Genomic DNA, 21,671 nt, shown 5'->3' with positions numbered 1-21,671 from the left:
AAAAAAAAAGAATGGAGGGAGGAAGGGACCACCTGTCTACCTCTGAAAGTTTGCTTGGATATGGTCAGGAAGCATGTTCTCAGTCACTTGCCAGGAAGGTGAGATGAGAATTTGTCTAATTTGCCATAAATTGGACGGTGTCCCCCCCAGATGAGCTTCCCCCAGTAAACTGGACAGTTCCAGTCCAGTTGGCAGCAGAGTTTCTGCCTAGGAGACGCTCATGTTGATTAAGGAGAGATGAGGGCAGACACCTGCACGGGTTCACAGGAAAGCCGGGGGACAGAGCGGCCTGGCAGTCAGCCTGGCCAGCAGGGCACCAGGGTGAGCTTGGGTTGCCCGCTCTGCATGAGCGAGCCCTGGGGCTCGTGGGCCTGGGCGTGCCCGTGGCAGAGGGAGAGGCACAGTCTAGGCATTTGCCTGTGCTGTATGTGCTGGTCCTGCCGTTCGCAAGTCCTAGGAAATGACTTCACCTCGTGGAGGCTCAGTCTAGTCTCTACAACGGGAATAGCATCTTGTTTTGGCAGGGCTCCAGGGAGGATTAGGAATTATGTAGGAAAAGCTCCTAGGACGATTATTAAGTAGTCCTGGCAGGTTATTAACGCTCCAACAACGGGCAACTAAGACACTAGGCCTGTTTTTCTTCACGCGACAGCCGTTATATTTGCTCCCTCTGCTTTACAAGTAATGTTGGCAAAAATAGCTTCGCCCCCGATTCCTAGTTAGATCTACCACCAGTAAGACACAGCAACAGGTCGGTGCAGTCACTGAGTGCGGGCCTCCTTTGCCGGGCTCTGGAATTCCTGTCCGGTCCTAACCCTGTACTTTTACTCTATGGCAAGTACACACTTGACATTTCAGAAGGGACATTATCTTAGTGGTAGAAAGAGTGGCAGTTCCGGCGCTTGACAGCAAGAAACAAAACCTAAGACGGCTGCTCTCAGGTGAAGAAACCCAGGCGGTGGTCCAGGCTGTCTGCTGAAGAGTAGGAGTTAGTTTCCCCGACAGACATGGCAGTGATGAGCGAAGAGCTGAAATCGCAGCTGACGCAAGGGGAGAGCATGACCCCGGGTCAGGAGGGATGTGGTTAAGACCTGGAGTCATCTGTCAGCCCTGTCACTTGTGCGAACAGAAGAGGAACTGCCCCAGGTCATGCAGCCAACTCACAGCCGAAGCTGCTGCACCACCCTGGCCAGGTTGTGTCTGTTTGAACTGGAGGAAAGCCAGGGATTAAATCGGTTTCACTTTGTAGTTACGGTGATTTGTACCTCCCTCACGGGAAGGCTCAGTCAGTATGATGTTCAGATTTCATAAAGCATTTAGCATTTCTTAGAGAAAGGAGCAACACACAGGCAACGGCATTTAAAAGAAAGAGACTCTGGTTCAAGAAGCTACAGAGCTTGTCAGAGAACGGCGCCTGGCCAGGCATGGCATTCAGCTACCTTCCGGGGAAGGGCCTGCCCAGCCTTTGGCATTTTACTGTGATCATGGAGATCATCAATCTTACAGCATGGAATGGAAACAAGATCAAAAGCAAGAAGGCTCGGTAAATTTTCCCCACAGGGAGCTAAGGGAAACTGGAACTCTCTCGCCCTACTTTCATCCATTTAAATCCATTCTCTTTCTCTCCGGGTTTCCCTGTCTTGGTTTGGAATGGGCATATGCTGCTCCTACGTCAAGGGGTCAGGAAGACACGAGCCTTTTATGATGCAACCAGGGGCAGTCGCTCTGTCTGCTTTGGGAGCCCTGGTGGCATCAGAGACTAACCCTTTCATCTCGGGAACATGTGTAGAAGAAAACACTGAGTCAGAAGCAAGCCTTTAGTCATAGGGCTACTGAACTCTGAAGTGAACAGGACTGTTGGGTAACTGAGTCTATTCCCTGTAGGACTGCTCCCGCTCCTATCTGGCTAGGGTTTAAATGACTCAGGTCATTCTCCAGGGGGAACTAAGCTATGTAGAACAGCTGCCACGAGCGGGGCATTTGCTGCTCTTCAGCCGAAATTTCTCATGACATCACTCAATTCTTCCTCCCTTTGAGGGGGGACAGTTTTCTCTTGTATTTCAAGTAGTCCAGGTGGCTGCTTGGAGAGGCACTGGAGGATACCACCTCCGCTCTTTATTCAGAGGCCTGTAACCTGTCTGAGCATATCCTGGGAAGATGGACAGGCAAGGAGACTCAGTTAAATAAATAAAGTGCTCCCAGAATATGCAGTTTTGCATTACAATAGCACACAAGCCAAGTTGTTCAGGAGTCAGGGCAGACTTCAACAAAGCTCTGTTTGGGTTTTAGCAGCTGTCTGCCTACGGAAGGCTCCAGAGCCACTGACTCATATTTATATCTCCACTTTGCTAAAGGAACAAGGAACAAACACGTGTGGATTTACCCCGGAGGCAAAGGCCATTCATATTTCTTCGAATGAAGCGGGAGAGGGCAGAAAAAAAACTGCTTATGGACAAAATCATCTGTGAACACAGCCACAGCAGTTTTTAATTTGCCTAAAGAAAATACGTGATTTCAAAACAAGATTAGGGATTACTGTTCCCACAGTAAACATATTACAAACATGAACTGCAGGCTGTCATCTATTAGGACTCCAAGCTGGGAAGCAAATCCCATCCACATCTTCCAAACAGCCACACCATGAGAGCAGCTGGACCAGTCTCCAGAAGTTTCTTCATGGTGGAAGGTTTGCTCAGTCTCAGCACAGCTTCCCTCTCCAAGACCTCACATCACCAGTGCGCCCCTCAAGGGTCAGGATAAACTGTCCGAAAGGTCAAGTTTATTCTTGGTTCTCTAGAGTGGTACTCCTTGGGCACTCGATGCTAAATGGAAATATGAATAACTCTGACATACACACACTTACACTTTTATTCCAAAGCAATTTAAAACTTATTTATGAGGACATAGACATGTTTCAATTTTATCTCCCATCAATGAGCAGCAACAGCTCTTTTACGTCTTGTGGAGAAAGGTCTTCTTCTCTGAAACAAATCTCTACCACCACCCTCACTGTGATACGTCAGCACCCTCACAGGCAGACGGTTTCATTTTTTCTAAGTGTTGCTCTTCCTCTCAGCCTCCTGCCATTTTTCCAAAGCTCAAAAGAAGACACATAAATGGCTGAGATCACAGACAGGCATGAGATTCCCCTCTCATGCTAAGTGTTCTTAATTTGCACACCTTAAAAAGGGCCTGGCCTAAGCTATGGAGCTGTGCAGCCCCACGTGCTAGCCACCGCCGGCCTGAAGCTCTAAATTAATTAAAAATCCAGTTCTTCGGCACGCCAGCCATATCTCAAGAGATCAACAGTCATGTGTATAGCGGCTTCCACACTGGGCTACACAGATACAGAGTATTTCCATCCTCACAGGAAGTTCTAGTGGACACCGCTGCTGTAGAGGGCCATTTTGACTGTCAGTAGAATCAAAACCCCTTGGAAATGAAGTCAGTTTGTTGCCTCTTGCTCATTATAAAAGCCACTTGCTTTTTAACCACGTCTAATACAGAATTAATAACCGTAAGTGAGTCAGGAAACTGCCTCTACAGGACAGCAAATCCACGTTACCTGCACGTTCTCACCTGCCAGTCTGCTTGGGTGGCTCCTTCCATGAGTAACAAGGTCCCGTGACCCAAGGGTAACTTCACTCTCTCCACATACGTGTAGTCTCCATTCTCTTCCTAGAAAAACAGCATTCACTGCACTGATTTTTTTTGCTTGTGTGATCAAGATACTGCAACAGAACATGACGCTGGTCAAAGAAATGCCAGCCTCCACTCAGCCAGACCGGCTCTGTCACTTGGCAGCTGACTGGCCTTAGGCAGGTTACTTCACCTCTCTGTTCCTGAATTTACTCACTTGTAAACTGAGGATGACGAGAGTACCTGCCGCCACACAGGGCTGCTGTGAGCCTCAAGTTACATATGTGTGAATCACCTGGAGACTGGTAAGTATTAGGTACAGCATAACAGCTATTAGCGTTAGTATTATCAGCATTCAAAATGCAGAAAAGCACATTCTGGCCTATGAAGGAATTCAAAGTCATTTATACAATAATTCTTTACATCTGCCTTATTCTGTGCCCTGTGTTTTGACATAGTGTTAGGAGAATAGGCTTTCAAACAAGACATGGTGTGATGAGTTTTGACCCCCTTTTCATAATTTATGCTAATTCACTAATTGGTACCTATGTTAAAACTAGTCACAACTCTTCCTATAGCTACTTTGGTATTTTGGAGATAGATATATTCTTGTTTCTTTCCAGAACAGTCAACAACAAGATTTTCTCAAAGAAGGGAGGGAGCTCTGCTGTGAGCAGAGTAGTGTCGCTAAACTGAGACTGGCTGTGTAAGCCTTTGAGAACGGATCGCAACTCCTGAGCACCTAGGATACAAATGCCGGTATGTACATTGCCCCTTTCTTCCAGAGCTCACAGTCAATTCACGTCCAACACCGTAAGGAAGCCTCCCAGCACGGGCTGCAATATGGCCAACAGGTGGTGTCACTCCTCCTCCACCGCTGACAAAGGGGCACATTAAACAACTTCCCTGCTCACAGCAACAAAGAGCACGTCAAGAATTGAGACCCGGACAGACCCAAGTTTCCTGACTTCTTCACCTCCATTCTGGGCAGATTCGTCCATTCATCTGCTTCACTTCCAATGCAAGAGATTACATTTGGGTTACTACAGGATTAATTTCACTGCAATGCTGTGTTTATGTTTATTGTTGTAGGGGTGCTTCTGAGAATGTAACTGTTTACAATGATTTTCCCCAGGAAAATCAAAATCAAAACAAAATGAACTTCCGTAAACAGTCTAGGTTCCAGTCCCCAGCCCTTGGCCGTGACTTTGTCAAGCACTCTCGTAACTTTATAAGCAGAAGATATAAGCAATGTTTGAAATAACTTTTGGTCTCAGTGATTGATTTTGTGTCTGCCACCTTTTGTCTTCCAGTAATAAGTAAGGACCAAAACATTTACCTCTGACCCCTCAGCCAACCAGTGGGAGGTGACCCTGTCCTCAGGTAGCCCAGCTCCATCTCAGAAAAGCAAAAGGTTGCTCTCTGAAAACAGTACTCCAGACAGAGGAGATGTATGTTCTACTGAAGAAAAGAGATCAGAAGGGAGTGCATCGTTCATGAGATCAGAGGGTCCAAGGCTCCTTGATTTAGGCTGTAAAGTCAGTTACCGGATCAAGGTTCAACACAGCTAGAAACAGAACTGTTGCTGCCCTCTATATAATCCAGAAGTACAACGGGGCCTTAATCTATAAACCAAGCACAGACACTAGGACAGGAGAGTGCAGTGGACAGGAAAGACACTTAACACGACAGGAAGAGAATCCTGAGATGAAGATCTCTTAGCACATTAAAACATTATTGGGATAACACTGTATCTCAACTACACTTCAATTTAAAAAAAGAAAAAAAATACACTAAGGAGGAAAAGCATGCTCGAGGAAGAAGGAATTGTATATGCAACAGCCCAGAGGCCAAGAAACCAAGCCCCATCCTGTGTACACAGCTCTGTGAGACCAGGGAACAGGTATAAGGAGTAATTTGGAGAAATTAGAAAAGTTAAGAGCCAGCATTTTCTAATCCAGTGTTGCTCTGCCAAAGCCACTGTAATAAGATGCAAATCTGATCTCAGAATTCCTCTCCCTTGCTTAAAATACTTTAAGGACATCCCAAAGGTTTCAGGATGACGTTCAAATCCATTAGCTTGGCACCCAAGGCTCCTGATGACCTGCCTGCTCCTTCTCTTTAGTTTCAGCTCCTACATCTCTTTCACGGGCACACTGTGCTCCAAATAAATGGAACTGCTTACAGTTTTCCAAACATGAAAAAAAAAAACCCCACCACATTATTGGGGAGGAGGGAGTGCTAAGGCCAGTGGAAGAGGCGAGGGGAGCACTGTAATTCTACCTGGAAACATGAAGCAGGAATAGACCCAGCAAGTGAAAGAGAATTCCAAATGCAAGAGGGAAACATCAGCATGGACGGAAAGTGATGTTCAGCAGAGCCACATTTCCCTCACTGCTCCTAAGAGCTGAGGTTTTCAATTGAGAGAAAGCCTCAGGTTGGTTTGAAACACATTACATCCAGTATAACCATTAGTTGTACCAAAGAGCAAAAGAGGGTGAGCCTTCGCTTGGCAGGGAGCTACTCTCACCAGTCCCTGAAGGAGACAGTGATACCAGCGCACTCACAGCGAGAGGGGACGTCATTACTTTGCTGCTTGTTATTCGTTCCTTCCAACACCCTTGGCTTAGGAATTAGGAATGTACTTATTCCTAGTTCACAGAGGGAGACAGAACGGAGGGCAGGGGCTTCTATCAAGGTAACACAGAGCTCACGAATGCTTTCCTCCCCTGAGACCAGAGCAGCAACAGACCAAAGAGCCACGCTTTAACTTAACCAAGATACACAGAGACTTTTTCCACTGAGGAAGCAGATAAAAGGCCGGAGGAGCTCACGTGGCTACGCACAAGGGCTCAGTTGATAAATGGATAAGCGACAGTGGAAGCACAGTTGAGACTGTGGAGAGGAATGAACTCACCGCCATTAAGCATGTGGTTAAGTTATGCAAACGCTGCTCTGTGACCCGTTTGATTTATTCAGGTCTTTCTTCAAAACAAAACAAAACACACCCATTAAAAAGCCATGGCTTAGGGGCTTCCCTGGTGGCGCGCGCAGTGGTTGAGAGCCCGCCTGCCAATGCAGGGGACGCGGGTTCGTGCCCCGGTCCGGGAAGATCCCACGTGCCGCGGAGCGGCTGGGCCCGTGAGCCGTGGCCGCTGAGCCTGCGCGTCCGGAGCCTGTGCTCCGCAGCGGGAGAGGAAGCCATGGCTTAGGATAAAATTTTCTATTCCCAATCCCAGTTAATAGAAACTTTTAGGGTCACAGTCAGTCTACAGGGTGGGTTTTGCTGTTGATATTCTTGGTTTTCCACACACTTGAAACCTCACAAGTAGATGGAAAAAGCAAAAAAAAAATTTTTTTTATATTAATGTTAATCAACACTCTCACTCCCTCCCCAACCATAGCCAATTCATCTGAATGCTTAATTATAATTTCCAGTGAATGCTGGGGTTTTCCAAAGTTCCACAACTTTCACCAAGATCTTAGCCTATTCAGTTTCCCTTAGAAAAATGTTATTTAGGGACCTCCCTGGTGGTCCAGTGGTTAAGGCTCCACACTCCCATTGCAGGGGGCCAGGGTTCAATCCCTGGTCAGGGAACTAGGTGCGACATGCCGCAACTAGGAGCCCACATGCTGCGAATAAAAATCCCACATGCCACAACTAAGACCCGGCACAGCCAAATAAATTAATATTTTTTAAAAAAATGCTATTTAGGGGCTTCCCTGGTGGCGCAGTGGTTGAGAATCCGCCTGCCGATGCAGGGGACACGGGTTCGTGCCCCGGTCCGGGAAGATCCCACGTGCCGCGGAGCGGCTGGGCCCGTGAGCCATGGCCGCTGAGCCTGCACGTCCGGAGCCTGTGCTCCGCAACGGGAGAGGCCACAACAGTGAGAGGCCCCTGTACTGCAAAAAAAACCACAAAAAAACAAAAAACAAAACAAAACAAAAAAATGCTATTTAGGAAAAAAAAAAGCCTGGGTGTATATTGTTATATCATTACAAACCACCCAACAGATAAGAAATCTAAACATTTTGCTTTTCACTGGAAAGGAAACTTCACACTGTATGAGGTCTATGTAGATTTTTCATGTAATTGCGCCTTTCTTGTCCTAAAAAAGGTGTCTTAGAAATTATAGCGTTGGCCAAAAAGTTCCTTTGGTTTTTAAGTAAAAATAAAAGACACATTTTCCACTTTCACCAAGAACTTTATTGAACAACGTATTCACCCTTTTGTTTCATTACCTCCTGCCACTTTCCAGACAACTTCATAATTCCATCTTCCCAAAACTTTTAATCTTTTTGAGCAAAGAATTGTTCCAGGTGCCTTTTACAGTCTTCTAGGGAATTGAAATTTTTTCCATTAAGAGAATTTTGTAAAGACCGAAATAAATGGAAATCCAAAGGTGCAACGTCTGATGAATACGGCGGATGAATCAGAACCTCCCAGCCAAGCTGTAACAGCTTTCGCCTGGTCATCAAAGAAACATGTGCTCTCGCACTATCTTGATGGAAGATTACGCATTCTCTGTTGACTAATTCTGGACACTTTTCATCAAGTGCTGCTTTCAGTTGGTCTAACTGGGAGCAGTATTTGTTGGAATTAATCACTTGGTTTTCTGGGGAGCTCATAATAGAGGACTCCCTTCCAATCCCACCATACACACAACATCACCTTCTTCGGACCAGCCTTTGGTGTGGTTGGCGGGGGTTCATTTTGCTCGCCCCACAATCTCTTCTGTTCCACATTATTGTACAGAATCCACTTTTCACTGCCCATCACAATTTGTTTTAAAAATGGAACATTTCTATATGTTTAAGTAGAGAATCGCACGCGGAAGTACAGTCAAGGTTCTTTTCGCTTAACTTATGTGGAACCCAAACATCGAAGCGATTCACATAACCAAGCTGGTGCAAATGATTTTCAATGCTTGATTTGGATATTTGAGTACGTCGGCGATCTCCCGCGTGGTATAACGTTGATTGTTCTCAGTTAACGTCTCGATTTGATCGCTATTAACTTCAACTGGTATACCCGACCGTGGAGCAGCGTCCAGCAAGAAATCTCCAGCATGAAACTTCAAAAACCACTTTTGACACGTTCGATCAGTCATAGAACCTTCTCCATACGCTGCATGAATATTTTTTTGTGTTTCAGTTGTGTTTTTACCTTTCTTAAAATAATAAAACATAATATGCTGAAAATGTTGCTTCCCCCCATCTTTAATATTAAAATGGCTATGCAAAAATTCACCAATTTTGATTTTTTTTAATGCACACTGATATGACAGCTGTCACAACACAATCTAACAAAATTGTTTCAAATGAAGTTAAAAGACAACTAAGCGCTACTAGAGCCAACTTATGGAAAAAAACGAACGAACCTTTTGGCCAAGCCAATACAAACATCAGTGCTTGAAAATGATCATTGGCATAGTTTTTTTTCCTACTATAAAAGTAACGTAAGTTCACTAGAGTAACTGACACACTCGTAACCACCTGTTCAATGTCTGCCTTCTTGATCTCTGATAACAAACTCCATGAGGGGAGGGCTATGCTGTCTTCCCCTTCTGAAATATGCTCAATGCCTATCACACATATCAATAAATATGCCCTGAATGACTGAGGAAAAGCACCAAGAAAATATAGAAATCACCTTTAATCCCGTCATCCAGAATTCACACAACACATACACAGGTAATATTCTACACATACAATCGTGCACTCATTTTTAACACTGTACTGTGAGCATTTTCTATATCTCAGATGTACTGTATTTTTAAAATATGGCTGTATAATATTCCTTTGTATGAACACACCCTTCCTCCTTTAAACTCACAAATTATTTTTTGACCACCTACACATGTTAGGCACTATGCTAGTGCTAAGGATATAGCAGTTAGGTACACATGGTTGGAAACAGAGATTTAATATACCAGTAATACTTAAAAAAAAAAAAAGAAAGAAAAACCTACTGCAAGTAGATCTTGGTCTAAACATCTCTGCGTATATTTCTAGGATACATTCTTTAAAGTGGAATAACTGGATCTAAGGGTATGAACTTGAAGGCACTTTGATTTATACATCAAACTGCTTTAAGAAGGTTGTGGCAATTTATAATTCCAGCAAGAACATGTGACAGCACCTGCCTTCTGAGCGCATCACCAGCATGGAACATTATCAATTGGCCAAAAAAATTAGGGAAAAATGGCAATTCATTCTTCAAACAGAGTTCTTTAATTACTAACCAAGTTCACCGTTTTTTCACATGGTTATTTGCTGTTTGCATTTCTTCTACTGTAAACTCTGTTCGAGTCTTTTGTCCATCGTTCTATAGGGTGTTAATGTTTTTCTTATTGATCTGCAACCATGCACAGTAAGATATTTTCCCTCTGTCTCTGTTATACTTTCTATAAATATTTTTTTCATTTGCTATTTGCCTTTTAACTGCATTTATGATATTTAACACAGAATAGCTCAAAAATTTTTACAGTCAACTCTACTGATCTTTCTTTGGCTCTCCTTCATGGTATTTTTTCTGTCTTCAGGAAACTTAAATATACAACTGCATTTCCTTTCAGTTAAAAAAAAAGTCTATATTTTTTAGATTTAATTCTTTAATCCACCTAGAGTAGGCTCCCCACTTCCCTGCTCCAAGTGTCTTTTCATAACAATTTCCAGGTACTTAAAGCAAGGCATCCTGCTGGACTTTCTGGACGTGAGCGACCACGGTGTACGCTGCCTAAGCACCAGGCATGTTAGGGACCATTTGTACCCAGTACTGCTAATTCTCACAGCAACCCTGTAAGGGACGTGATATTCTCCTTTGTATTATAAGCAAAGGAAGCTGGAGGGAAAGTACGTTTCTAAGGCAAAAGGCTGGCTAGAGGCAGGTAGGCAAGTATTTGAACTTAGATCTGCCTGGCTCTAAAGCCTGTATTTTTTCCACCTTGCTGTGCTCTCCAAAGTTATCTCTCTTTCTTCTGAAATCCTGTAATTATTTCCTATCTGAATTATATGGCGCCCTGACTATACCGTAAGGGTCACAAACATCAGCAAGTAGCATAAACAAGGGGCGTGGGCCAGGAGTGGGGACCATGGAGAACTAGAGAGCACAGGGCCTGCGTACAGGTGGGAGCCACTCTGCAGCCCCTCACCGTTCCCCTGGAGTTGCCCAATCTTCTGGGTTTTCCAGGGAAACTGATAACGGGATTTTTTTTTTTTTTTTTTGCGGTACGTGTGCCTCTCATTGTTGTGGCCTCTCCCGTTGCGGAGCACAGGCTCCGGACGCGCAGGCTCAGCGGCCGTGGCTCACGGGCCCAGCTGCTCCGCGGCACGTGGGATCTTCCCGGACTGGGGCACGAACCCGCGTCCCCTGCATCGGCAGGCGGACCCTCAACCACTGCACCACCAGGGAAGCCCTGATAATGGGATTTTTATATGAAATCTCCTGAGTTATGAATTTTGGCAACTAACTCAGTTTCTTTAAAAACCCTGGGAAGTATATAAACAAAGCGAGTCTGAGGACCAGTTTCTGCTTAAGAGCCGCCCAACTGAGCCGCTGGTGGGCTCCTCACGTGACTCCTTCTTTTATGCCCATGTCTTGTCATCCTATGTAAGCTCCCAAGCAAGGCCACATGTTATCTGCCGGCTTCTCTGATGCCCCTTTGCCATTCCACATGGTAGTGCCTGAAACAAGGCTCAGGACAGATATGCTGCTTCAAGTATCATATTCTTAACCTCAGTGATCCCAACGCAATCAGAAAAGGCCATGGACGCAAAACATGCTTCCAAGATAATGATCTTAGTCAACAGTGAGACATTTGGTTTTCCAAGTCATCTCTGATCTCCTAGGTGAGCTACGTACTAGAAATTTTTCCATCTCTTCACTAAGAAGATGCTTATAAAGACAAAACACAAAGGAGTAGAAAGGTCAAATGAAGCAAAGTAGAAGCCGCGCTACCTGTTTCTCATTCCCCAAACTCAGAGGAAGCACCCGACGTGCACCAACTCTTATTAGTTTCTTCACTGGAGGCATCAGGAGAGGCTTCGAGTCTACAGTGGGCCCCTGAAGCCTGCAGAGGACTTAAGTTAATGAGAAGGTGGAGAGCATGCCTAAGGAGCAAAGAGACAGTCCAGCAGAGTAGTGCAATCGCATAGGGAACAGTGAGACACCAAAGTCGGTGGGGCATAGACGATGTAAAGATTTGACAGTCTGGCTGAGGAGAGTCTACGTTTACGATTTGTTCCAGTGGAGGAGCAAATATAGACTCTGGGGTTGGAAAACAAAGTGATGAAAGCAGTGAGCTCCATCTTGGCTCTCTGCTCCTCTTTCTCTGTTCTTCTGCCCTGAATTGACAATGGTGCAACTCCATAGCTTTACATACTATCTAGATCATTCGTTTCAATTCAGTTCAACAAACAACTGTCTGTGCAAATGTGCAGCAAGAGACGGAACACGGTGCCTCAGCCACCTCACCTGTCCCATGGGGATAGCAGCCCTGTCAACTGGACAAGATTACTGGAGGCTGCACGTAAAGCGCTTAGAACAAAGCCAGGCACAGAGTCTGTACTGTACACTTGTTACTGACCACCATCCCTTTACTGCTGTCACTGGTGTTGTTACCCTGACAATTCCCAAATGATACCTCTAGCACAGACCCGTCACGTGAAACCCAGACTTCATAGCCAACGTCCTACTTTACATTTGTAAGTCTCAAGTATCTCGAACACACCGTGTAGAAGAAGGAACTCTTGATTCCCTCTACAGACCCTCCCTAAATAAGAGCAAAACAAAATGCAAAACCCCCCTGCTCCTTCTCCCTCTGAGGAAACAGCACCTCCATCCACCAACTGCTCGAGCCAGAAACCTGGTTCACCCTCCAAAACACACCTCAAACGCATTCACGTCGTTCTTCCCCACTGCCACCGCCTGAGTCCAAGTCGGCAGCCTCCCACTAAAAACACTGCACAACCTTTTATCTAGTCTCCTACTCTTGCCTCTGCCTGAATTATTCTTCACACAGCAGCCAGAGAGCTCTTTTAAAAATATAAATCAGAGCCTGTCACAACCTCATTTATTCCCATTGCACTTAGAGGAAAATCTAAATTCAGAGCTCTAACCACAAGTTGTAATTATGTCTCTCCATTCATTTGATTATCTTCTAGCTCCTGTGACATCCACGAGGGCAGGGTCCATGTCCCCCATATTTACTGCTATACCCGCAGAGTTGAGCATAGTACCCGACACGTAGTCGGTGCTGAATTAATGTTTACGAGCAGGAGGTGGGGCGGGGGGAGAGAGAGAGAGAAAAAAATGAGCTGTTCCTGAAGATATCTGGCATCTGGATATTAGACAGAACCAGGGAGGAAAGATTAGAATTAAAGATATCAGGGTGGAAAAAGGTCATTTCCGTATTTTAGACGTGTGGTAAAAAGAGCCTGGAATGAAGCTGCTGTTAGAAGGAAAAGTTTTTCAGACATTTCCAGAAAGAACTAAGAAGATTTGGGAACTGAAACAATTAAAATGAGAGAATGGGAAGAACTGAAAATAACTTACAATGTAAACCTGACCAAGAGAATAGTAACATCATGAACATAAACGGGCTTATGGGTGGGTGAAACTGTGGAGTTTTCTGAGAGAACAACAATAAATTGAATTTTACAGTTTCAGGTTAGACGTCACATGCTATTATACGCGGAAATGTCTCGTGAACACGTACAAAGTGATGCCTAGAACCTGAGATAAAAGTCAAAGCTGGAAATGAAATAAGATCCAGAAGTGGTTCCACCAAAGAAGAAATGGTTGAAGCCATAAGAACAAATGAAATCCCATTTATTTACTTATTCAACAAAATACCGCCCCCCCGACACACACACACACACACACACACACACACACACACACACACACACACACACACAGTGCTAAATGCTGGGACGTAATGATAAACAAGACAGAAGTGGACCTTGCCTATACAGCATTTACAATCTACTGCTAGCTCATAATTTCCTAAAAAGTAATGTAGACAACGATAACAGAATCGAAGACAACCTTGACTATCCATATTTAAGGGGTGTAAAGGGGAAAAAACCCCAAAGGAGGCAGAGAAGTAGCAATGAGAAAAGTGAGAATAGCTAAGATAATGTTTCAGAAGCCAATAAGAGAAAGAAAAGGCAGCCTACAGACGGCTACGTTTCAGGCAGAGAGGTGCTGGACACTGGTGACCGACGTTACAAAGAAGAGGAGAATGACGCTTGAGAAAGGGCCAGACTACTCGCTCTTTAGGACAGTGGCATAGCGATATCAGCAGTGTGGTGGGACGGAGCTGGAGCGCAGGTGTTCCAAAAGTAAGTCAAGTTGTAGGAAAGGGAAACTGCAGAGAGAGACAACCTATCCCAGAATCCGTGCTTCAAAATCAAGAAAAAACCAAGACGTTAGAGTGCCTGCAGAATCAAGCAAAGGGTTTTCTCAAGATGGTAACAGATAGAATAGGGATTTCCCTAGCTCTCCAGTCCAAGAATCAGATACATGGTAGAGCTGCTCGACAAGTATGGTCAAGGCTTTTTTGCAGACTGCAATGATATCTGACAACTAAACGCCAGCATGTGCTACAGCTACTTAGCCTGCTGGAGCCCAGTGTCCCTTTACTTGCCCGACCTCCCAACTTATGGCCATGCCCAAATGTTCCCTTGTCCTCTTTTTTAATCATTTCTTTCCAGCTCGTTTTCCCAATCAAATTGTGGTGTTGCTTTTGCCCTTGAGAACCTGGCTGGCTTCTAGACAGCTTCATCGATCATCAAAGCTTGCAGCTATATTTGGACAGAAAAGTTGTTCCTACAGCACTGACGTAAGAACACAGCTGGACTTTTTGTTCATAGTGGTAATGTATCTTTTGAATCTGACATAAACAAAACATATTAGTTATGTAGATTATGGAGACAGAATAAAGCTAGGACCCCACAAAGTCACCTCTACAGTTAGTCTGCTGACTCAAACCACGCTTGCAAAGATGGCATCCTCAATATCAATCTGAAAAAACAAAGAAGCAGCTGTTTCTGAAATAAGATCTGCTAAAGGAAGAGGCTAAGTAGAAAAGCATAGGTTTGAAACGACCGAGGTTATCTGTTCAAAACAGTTTTGAGCTCGCTTGCCACACACAAATCTTTGGGTTTTTATCAAACTCTTTTCCTGACTTTTGACATGGATTTGGCATGGAAGGTTCTAGAGAGGGACTGGCACGTGCACTCCATAGCCCTATTTACCGGGAGAACCAGTGACTGTAAAAGGCAAATGCAGTTTACAGTGAAACACCTGCCGACCGTGTTTGTTGTTCAGATTTGTTGCTGGTATAGTATCGGCAGTGGGGTGGGGGTCAGAAGTTACTGAATTTAAACAAAAACAAGCTTGGCTTTACACTGACTGTTACAGGCATTCTAGCCACACTGAATGTGCCTTAACGTAATGGAGACGCCATTCTTGGTGATATAATGTTTCCAAGAAATGCAACTTAAAGGAACTGCTATTTTGAAAGAGCTTCCACTCATCACTGTAGCACCAGAAATAAACACTCTCCCTTCCTCGAAGAGCACACAGAACAAATTCCGCGAAGCCTGACATCCAGCTGACCCCAGTCACCAGCAAAAGTGCAGGGTTCTCCAGTCAGCCATTAAATCAGAACATTCATTCCCAAGCCACCCCGGGACATAACCTCCCACACCCGCCCCTGCGCCCCCCCACCGTGTCCGCTGGGACTCTCGTTCGGTGATGAGCAGACACCCCCCCAGGTCCTCAACCTCATGTGCTCCGAAGGTTCCCTCTACTTCCTTGTCCTAGTCAAGAACTAGGTCTCTCCCGAAGATTCCAAGTTCCCTGAAACTCTCTCTCCTGTGGAAGCTGATCACGTCTCTCATATCTATAGAGCCAGGGGATACTCACTTATGAACACTTTCAGACCATTATTCCCATATGCCTCTCCTAAAAATACCTGCTCCTCTGAGCTCCTGTCATTAAAGCTGTCCACCTCCCTTCTTCTCTGCCTTGGTCCCGGGAAGGTGTAACAACCTCCTAATTGGTCTCCTGGCTTCCACTCTTGCTCCTGTCTAGCCCGAGCTCCGCGCAGTAGCAACTGGCCTTGTAAAATTTCGATCGGAACATGTCACTCTTCTGCTTAATACATTTCAGGGGCTTCCTGATGTACTTGAAAGAAACCCCGCTCCTTCCTGCGGCTGAGGAGTCGCTGCATGAGCTGGCCCCGCCCGCTCCCCCCGGCTCATCTCTGGCCACTCTCCTCGCCCGCTCCCTCTGCTCCGCAGTGGGGCCTTCTCCTCCTTCCTCAAACTCACTAAGCTCTTCTCTGCCTCAGCTAAGCAGTCATCCACCATGAAAATGTGGCTTATGAAAGATGGAAAAATTACCAGAAGGCTCAGGAGCACTTTTTTAGAGTATTGGCAACGTGGAGAGAAGAAAACTCTACCATTGAGACAACGTTTAAACAAAGTCTGCAGGCAGATCCCATCCTAACTGGGGCACACAGACACGCGACGGATCGCTTCGGAAAAGGCTGTTCTCCCAAGATGAAAAGCACCATCGGTGGCAACACGAAACTGGGAGGCTCTCTGCGAAAATTAATTACTCCCAGCGGCAGTCAGGACGTGGATTCTAGCCTGAGACAAGGCCCCACGGAAGCAAATGATGATTCCAACTCCCCAAAGATCTCGTGTCGCTAGAGAACTCAGGTCCTACCGGGACTGTTTATCTTTATCTGCTTAAACATGCACAAATTAATTTCCCACTCACTCACTCATGCTCTCCAAACCACTGCATGACCCTACAGACAGGTGCTCAAAAACTCAGTCACCATTCCTGACCCACAGGCCACTTTACCCTCTCGGAGTCTCCGCTGTACTCCGTCGGCGAAGGCCATCCACAGTCCGAGGCAAACCTGGAGGTTGGCTGTTCATCTTCTTTTTCGATTTCCACATAGGAAGAGTCACCGTAGCATATCCACCATTTATAACAGCTTAAAAATTCACTGATTACCGCAACAACTTTCATAGTGCTTTTCACGGGAAAACTTCTCTACTCCTCCCATAAAGTAGCTACCAATTAGCATCCCCATTTACAAAAAAGGAGTAAGTATAAGTGAGGCAGATCAGTGCTTTTTACAAGCGCCAGTAACAGAAATAGGAAACAAAACCTGAGTTTCTAAATCTCATTAGGGAATGCATTAAAAAGATGATGGTTATCAACAATGTCTCTCACGCAGGTCTTGTAATTTCTCGGAACAGACGCTGTGGTCAGAAGATGGGCTCGTGAGCAGGGTGGGGGCCCAGAAGAGCCGCAGCGGGGGCTCCGGCTGAGGCAGAGGCTCAGTCGCCACTCCGTGAAATACCACTACACAGTCCAGTTCACCCAATTTGCAAATGTAAGCTAGTCAGTTCATATTATTTTGCATTCCAATACCCTCACTTCTTCCACAGTCCTGGAAAAATATTGGTATTTATGATCAAACTGACCTTTTCATACTCCACTCTTCCCAGCTATGTGTAAAAAAAAAACAATTACCAAGGGAGGTACTAGGAACCCAAGCGCACTGGGAACTCTCAGAACCTCTACCATTACAAGTGGTTTTACAACCATCTCTTTTGGTGATATGAACAGAGTTCAGATCCTTCAGAAGGTGCTAGAGAGAGGAATGGTTAGAGAAATGTCCAACTGGCCTCAACTCAATCACCTCGAGAGGGATAGAAACCCCTCACGTTTTCAGGATTCGGCTGAAGGACAGAGCTTACGCACGGGTAATTTTCTAGGAAACAAGGCTTTTGGCATCCAAACCTTCAGTGCATCACAAACTTCCTATTATCTAATTCCCACACCCCCCAACTCAGCCATCACTGTTTCTATGGTAACCGACAGAGAAATAGCAGCCTGCCAAATGGCTTTTGTAGTTCCTTTACCAGCTTGTTTTTCAGTATAGAATTAAAACTATACTGGGAAAAGAACCAGACTAATCTTTACAACAGGGACACGATGCAGTTTGAAAAGTACAACTGGGTTTGGGACACGAGCGTAGAAAAGCTTTAATGAGGCCAGCTTGGGAGAATAAAAAAAGGTTCTTGGGGCTCCCCTGGTGGCACAGTGGTTAAGAATCCACCTGCCAATACAGGGGACATGGGTTCGAGCCCTGGTCCAGGAAGATCCCACATGCCACGGAGCAACTAAGCCCGTGTGCCACAACTACTGAGCCTGCGCTCTAGAGCCCGTGAGCCACAACTACTGAGTCCCCACTACTGAAGCCCACGCGCCTAGAGCCCGTGCTCCGCAACAAAAGAAGCCACCACAATGAGAAGCCCGCGCACCGCAACGAAGAGTAGCCCCCGCTCGCTGCAACTAGAGAAAGCCCGCGTGCAGCAATGAAGACCCAATGCAGCCAAAAAGTAAATAAAATAAATTTATTTTTTTAAAAGAAGGTTCTTGGTTTCTAAAAAATGTCTACTGAGCTATATTTGGAAAGCTTTACTTCTGTCTTAAGACAGTGTATCCTGACATTGGCCTGAAGATGGATATGATGCTATTCATTCAGGTTTAACTGAATTAACAAAAGAAGGGATGCGATGAATGGAAGAGCAAGTCTACTATGCCCCCAAGTATCGTATTATCATTAAAGGAAGTGGTAATTGACTCTAAAATCAAAATGAATGAGCAGGAGTTGACAAAGTTGGACCAGAGGACGGTGAAACGAGGATCAGCATCTTGGAGGAGTGAATGTTTAATCCTAGGGGTGATGCATGCATGAAGCTGCCTGAGCATGGATCAGAGGGGCACTGATGCTTAGGAAGCAAAGATCTCCTTACCATCCCAGCACAGCGAGAAATTGTTCGGAATGCAATGCGTGGAACTGGGGCAGCTTTCAGAAGATCAGCAGCTACAGAGAACTACTACTTAAGGTGCCAGACTGCAAAACAAACAGCTGCTGCAGGGGTGGAGGAGTTTGAATGTTAAAAAAAAAAAGGCTAATTCTCTTTGAAAGTGGCCCCAAACAGATGCTTTTCTGTCTCAAAACTGCATACTTGAATGAAGTACAGGCAATCTCACGATTCCTCTATGTCAGCTTCAGGCAAGAAACTTTGACTTAAGTCAAGCAGGTATTACCTTCTTCTCCTCTGATAGTTTAAAACTAACTGGATTTTGAAAGAGATGCCCTCCCACAACCTCTAGCACACTCCAAACGTCTTGATGACAGACATGAAAATTATAATCTATAGTGGCATAGCGAGACAGGTTCCTAGGAGCTACAGAAAGTCAAGACTCCTACAAATTCCACACAGAAGACTAATTTATACTTTCTATTTTGTGCTTTTACTTTGAGTTGTACAATATGAATCATAAGCCATGTTCTCAAAGCTATCACCACAGTTGAGAAAGAAAAGTAGACTGATTTGCAATAAACTTTTCCTTTCAATCCTTCAGAAAAGGGATCATTATCCTGTGATAAAGATGATGTACTCTAAGATACATTTCCAAGGATGTCAACTCAAAGAAAGGCTTCTGCACTTTAAGTTTAGCTAGATTTGTGGAGCCCAAGATTTTTAAAATCTGTTAAAGAAACTTGAAGAAATCCTTCCAAAAGTTTAAACCTGGGTTTTGATTATCCAAGAATGGACTTTATGGGTTCTGGAGGAAAAAAGTAATTTTTAAACTGTATTCGCTAATGCATGATTATAATCTCCCCATCTTAAACAAAAGCCAGATTTGAAGGAATACACAACTGCATCAGAGTCAATCATAGTTAAGGCTGTGCTGGAAGCCAAAACTTATTACAGTCAGTAAGCTGACATACTGACACATTTATATTTCCTCCCAAATCTGTTTCCTCAGCCAGCTTTGTTTCAGACAAATTTTCTTACTTATCAGATCTGTATTTTCATCAAATCAGCTACCATAGTTATAGTGCAGATTCCCCTGCTAATAGTGGACAATTAAAGGGACTTAACCACATTTTCAGTGTTTCATGGCCTGTGCTTTCACTCATGTTCACCAAAATAGACAATAGACTCTAAGAAGCCTTGAGAAGACAATGTTTCAGTAAGTACGGTCAGTCCCCCTCTTACACAGAGATTTTTTTTTCCAAATGGTTGCCCTCAAAAACGATGCTAAGTGGTAGTTACATGTTCCATCCATACACGAACCTATAACGTAACTGAATTATATTACCAAGAAATGGCTCTTGATCACCACGAATACGTTTTTATACGAGAAAATGAAGACCTTCAGCTGCCTAGAGGGGAAAAGGGACAGCGGTATTCTGGGCACCGGAATAACCGTTGGAAACTGCTGGTACAGCAAAATTAATTATCCAGAGAGCATGCTCTGGGAATTTTTAAGCTTAAAATCTATAAACAGGCCAAAGATGTTTTTAAAAAGGGAGGATGGTGGTGGTGGTGAATGTACGTGTACAGAGAAGCAGTAACTGAATACTTAAATACTTGGCAACAAAGAAAATAACAGCAAAGACTCGGAGGCTCGGATTACACCAAAGATTATATTGGACACACGACAGCTCGTTTTCCGGTCAGAAAGCTGGACGGGTAACTCTGGAGCGGGGCAGAGCAGCAGCACAGGCCGGATCAGGAGCTCCAGGAGGGGAAGATGACTTCGCCTCTCCTACCCACTGCTATAGCCCCGGCTCCCAGGACCACGCCTGGCAAAAAGTGTGTGTTCTGTATGCCTGGCTTGAGAAGAGGGTCTGAACTTTACAATGAGACACGTGGTGTTTCTCCACTATTCATACAACAGGAGACTTATTAAGGGCGGGATGAATTCTTTACATGTGTGAACTTGGGATTTCACTGAGTGGAAGCCTACATATGAAAGCATAACCATACGTTGCTTCTCGGGTGGTTCTCCCTGGCACGTGAGAAGGGAGACGGCCAATGAAACCGTGAAGGCTATTCAAAGTGCTCGGGGAGCAAGCTGACTCAGCAAGTCACGGGCAACTGACAATCCCCCACTAGCACAGACTAAAGTTTCGGTGCAAACAAAAGCAAAGAAAACCCAGTCAACAGAAAATATACCAGTGAAAGGTGCTTAATAGCATAAATGCAAAACAACACAATATGCTTCAAAATTCCATGCTTGGAAACCCAAATACATGTCAGAAAAACAGCCCAAAGAAGTATATCTGATGCAAAACAGACACAAGCACTGACTGCCTGATAATTATGTGGTCTGGATTAGGTCATACTCAAAACACAGCCTTGTAGGCCTTCCACACTGACTGGGTCTGGTTTAATGTTATAAACAAAATGACTGGGAACCTTGGTTACAAAAAAACCACAAATCCTGGAAATAAGATAATTTGGTAGAGATTTACTCTTTCCTTAGAGTTTCTACTATCCTTCTAACTACCTTAGTCCTAAAGTTCTATACTTTTTGATTTAAAAACACTAACAGGGGCTTCCCTGGTGGCGCAGTGGTTGAGAATCCGCCTGCCGATGCAGGAGACACGGGTTCGTGCCCTGGTCCGGGAAGATCCCACATGCCGCGGAGCAACTAAGCCCGTGAGCCATGGCCGCTGAGCCTGCGCGTCCGGAGCCTGTGCTCCGCAACGGGAGAGGCCACAACAGTGAGAGGCCCGCATACCGCAAAAAAATTAAAAAATAAAAAAAAATAAAAAATAAATAAAAAATAAAAAAAATAAAAACACTAACAGCCCTCGTATCCCTCAAATGTCTTGTAATATAGGTAAGAGCTGGGCTGGACAACTAAAGTTATCCTACAGTTTAGCCATTGCTTGTCTGATGATCTGGCTTGAATTTCCTCTCTGAACGAGTTACAGAGCCATCTGGATTTCAGGAACAGGCTAAGAGGGCCATGAGGATGCATGCGGTGCTCTCTCACAAAAGGGACACTGCCATGAACAACACAAACTTCAGGGGCCTCTTCCTGAGACCCCCTTCTTTGCCTCCTTGCCCCCACTAACTTGAACCTTGCCTTTCTAAGCCCTCCTTCCTAGCATTCGTCATAATTCCGA

General features: G+C 44.9%; 1 protein-coding gene across 18 annotated transcripts in view; it reads right to left on the bottom strand.

The window, feature by feature from the left end:
• ALKBH3 (alkB homolog 3, alpha-ketoglutarate dependent dioxygenase) overlaps positions 1 to 21,671 on the bottom strand; it is a 57,255-nt gene that overhangs the window by 16,809 nt on the left and 18,775 nt on the right. For 6 of the 18 annotated variants that reach the window (XR_010841231.1, XR_010841230.1, XM_067037037.1 and 3 more), the window contains exon 9: positions 3,580 to 3,678. The exons of 1 other annotated variant lie outside the window; for it this stretch is intronic. Coding sequence is in view for 13 of the 17 variants with exons in the window: in XM_067037037.1 (XP_066893138.1) it covers positions 3,580 to 3,678 (99 nt within the window). In the remaining 4 variants the exon portion in view is untranslated. Of the gene's footprint in view, positions 1 to 634; positions 2,823 to 3,565; positions 3,732 to 21,671 lie in introns of those variants that run through there. 11 more of the 18 variants (XM_067037047.1, XM_067037048.1, XM_067037049.1 and 8 more) reach the window with 7 other exon arrangements.

The sequence above is a fragment of the Kogia breviceps genome, chromosome 7 (assembly GCF_026419965.1).
Source record: "Kogia breviceps isolate mKogBre1 chromosome 7, mKogBre1 haplotype 1, whole genome shotgun sequence".
Taxonomy (NCBI): Eukaryota; Metazoa; Chordata; class Mammalia; order Artiodactyla; family Physeteridae; genus Kogia; species Kogia breviceps.
This window is presented reverse-complemented; position numbering and strand designations above follow the sequence as displayed.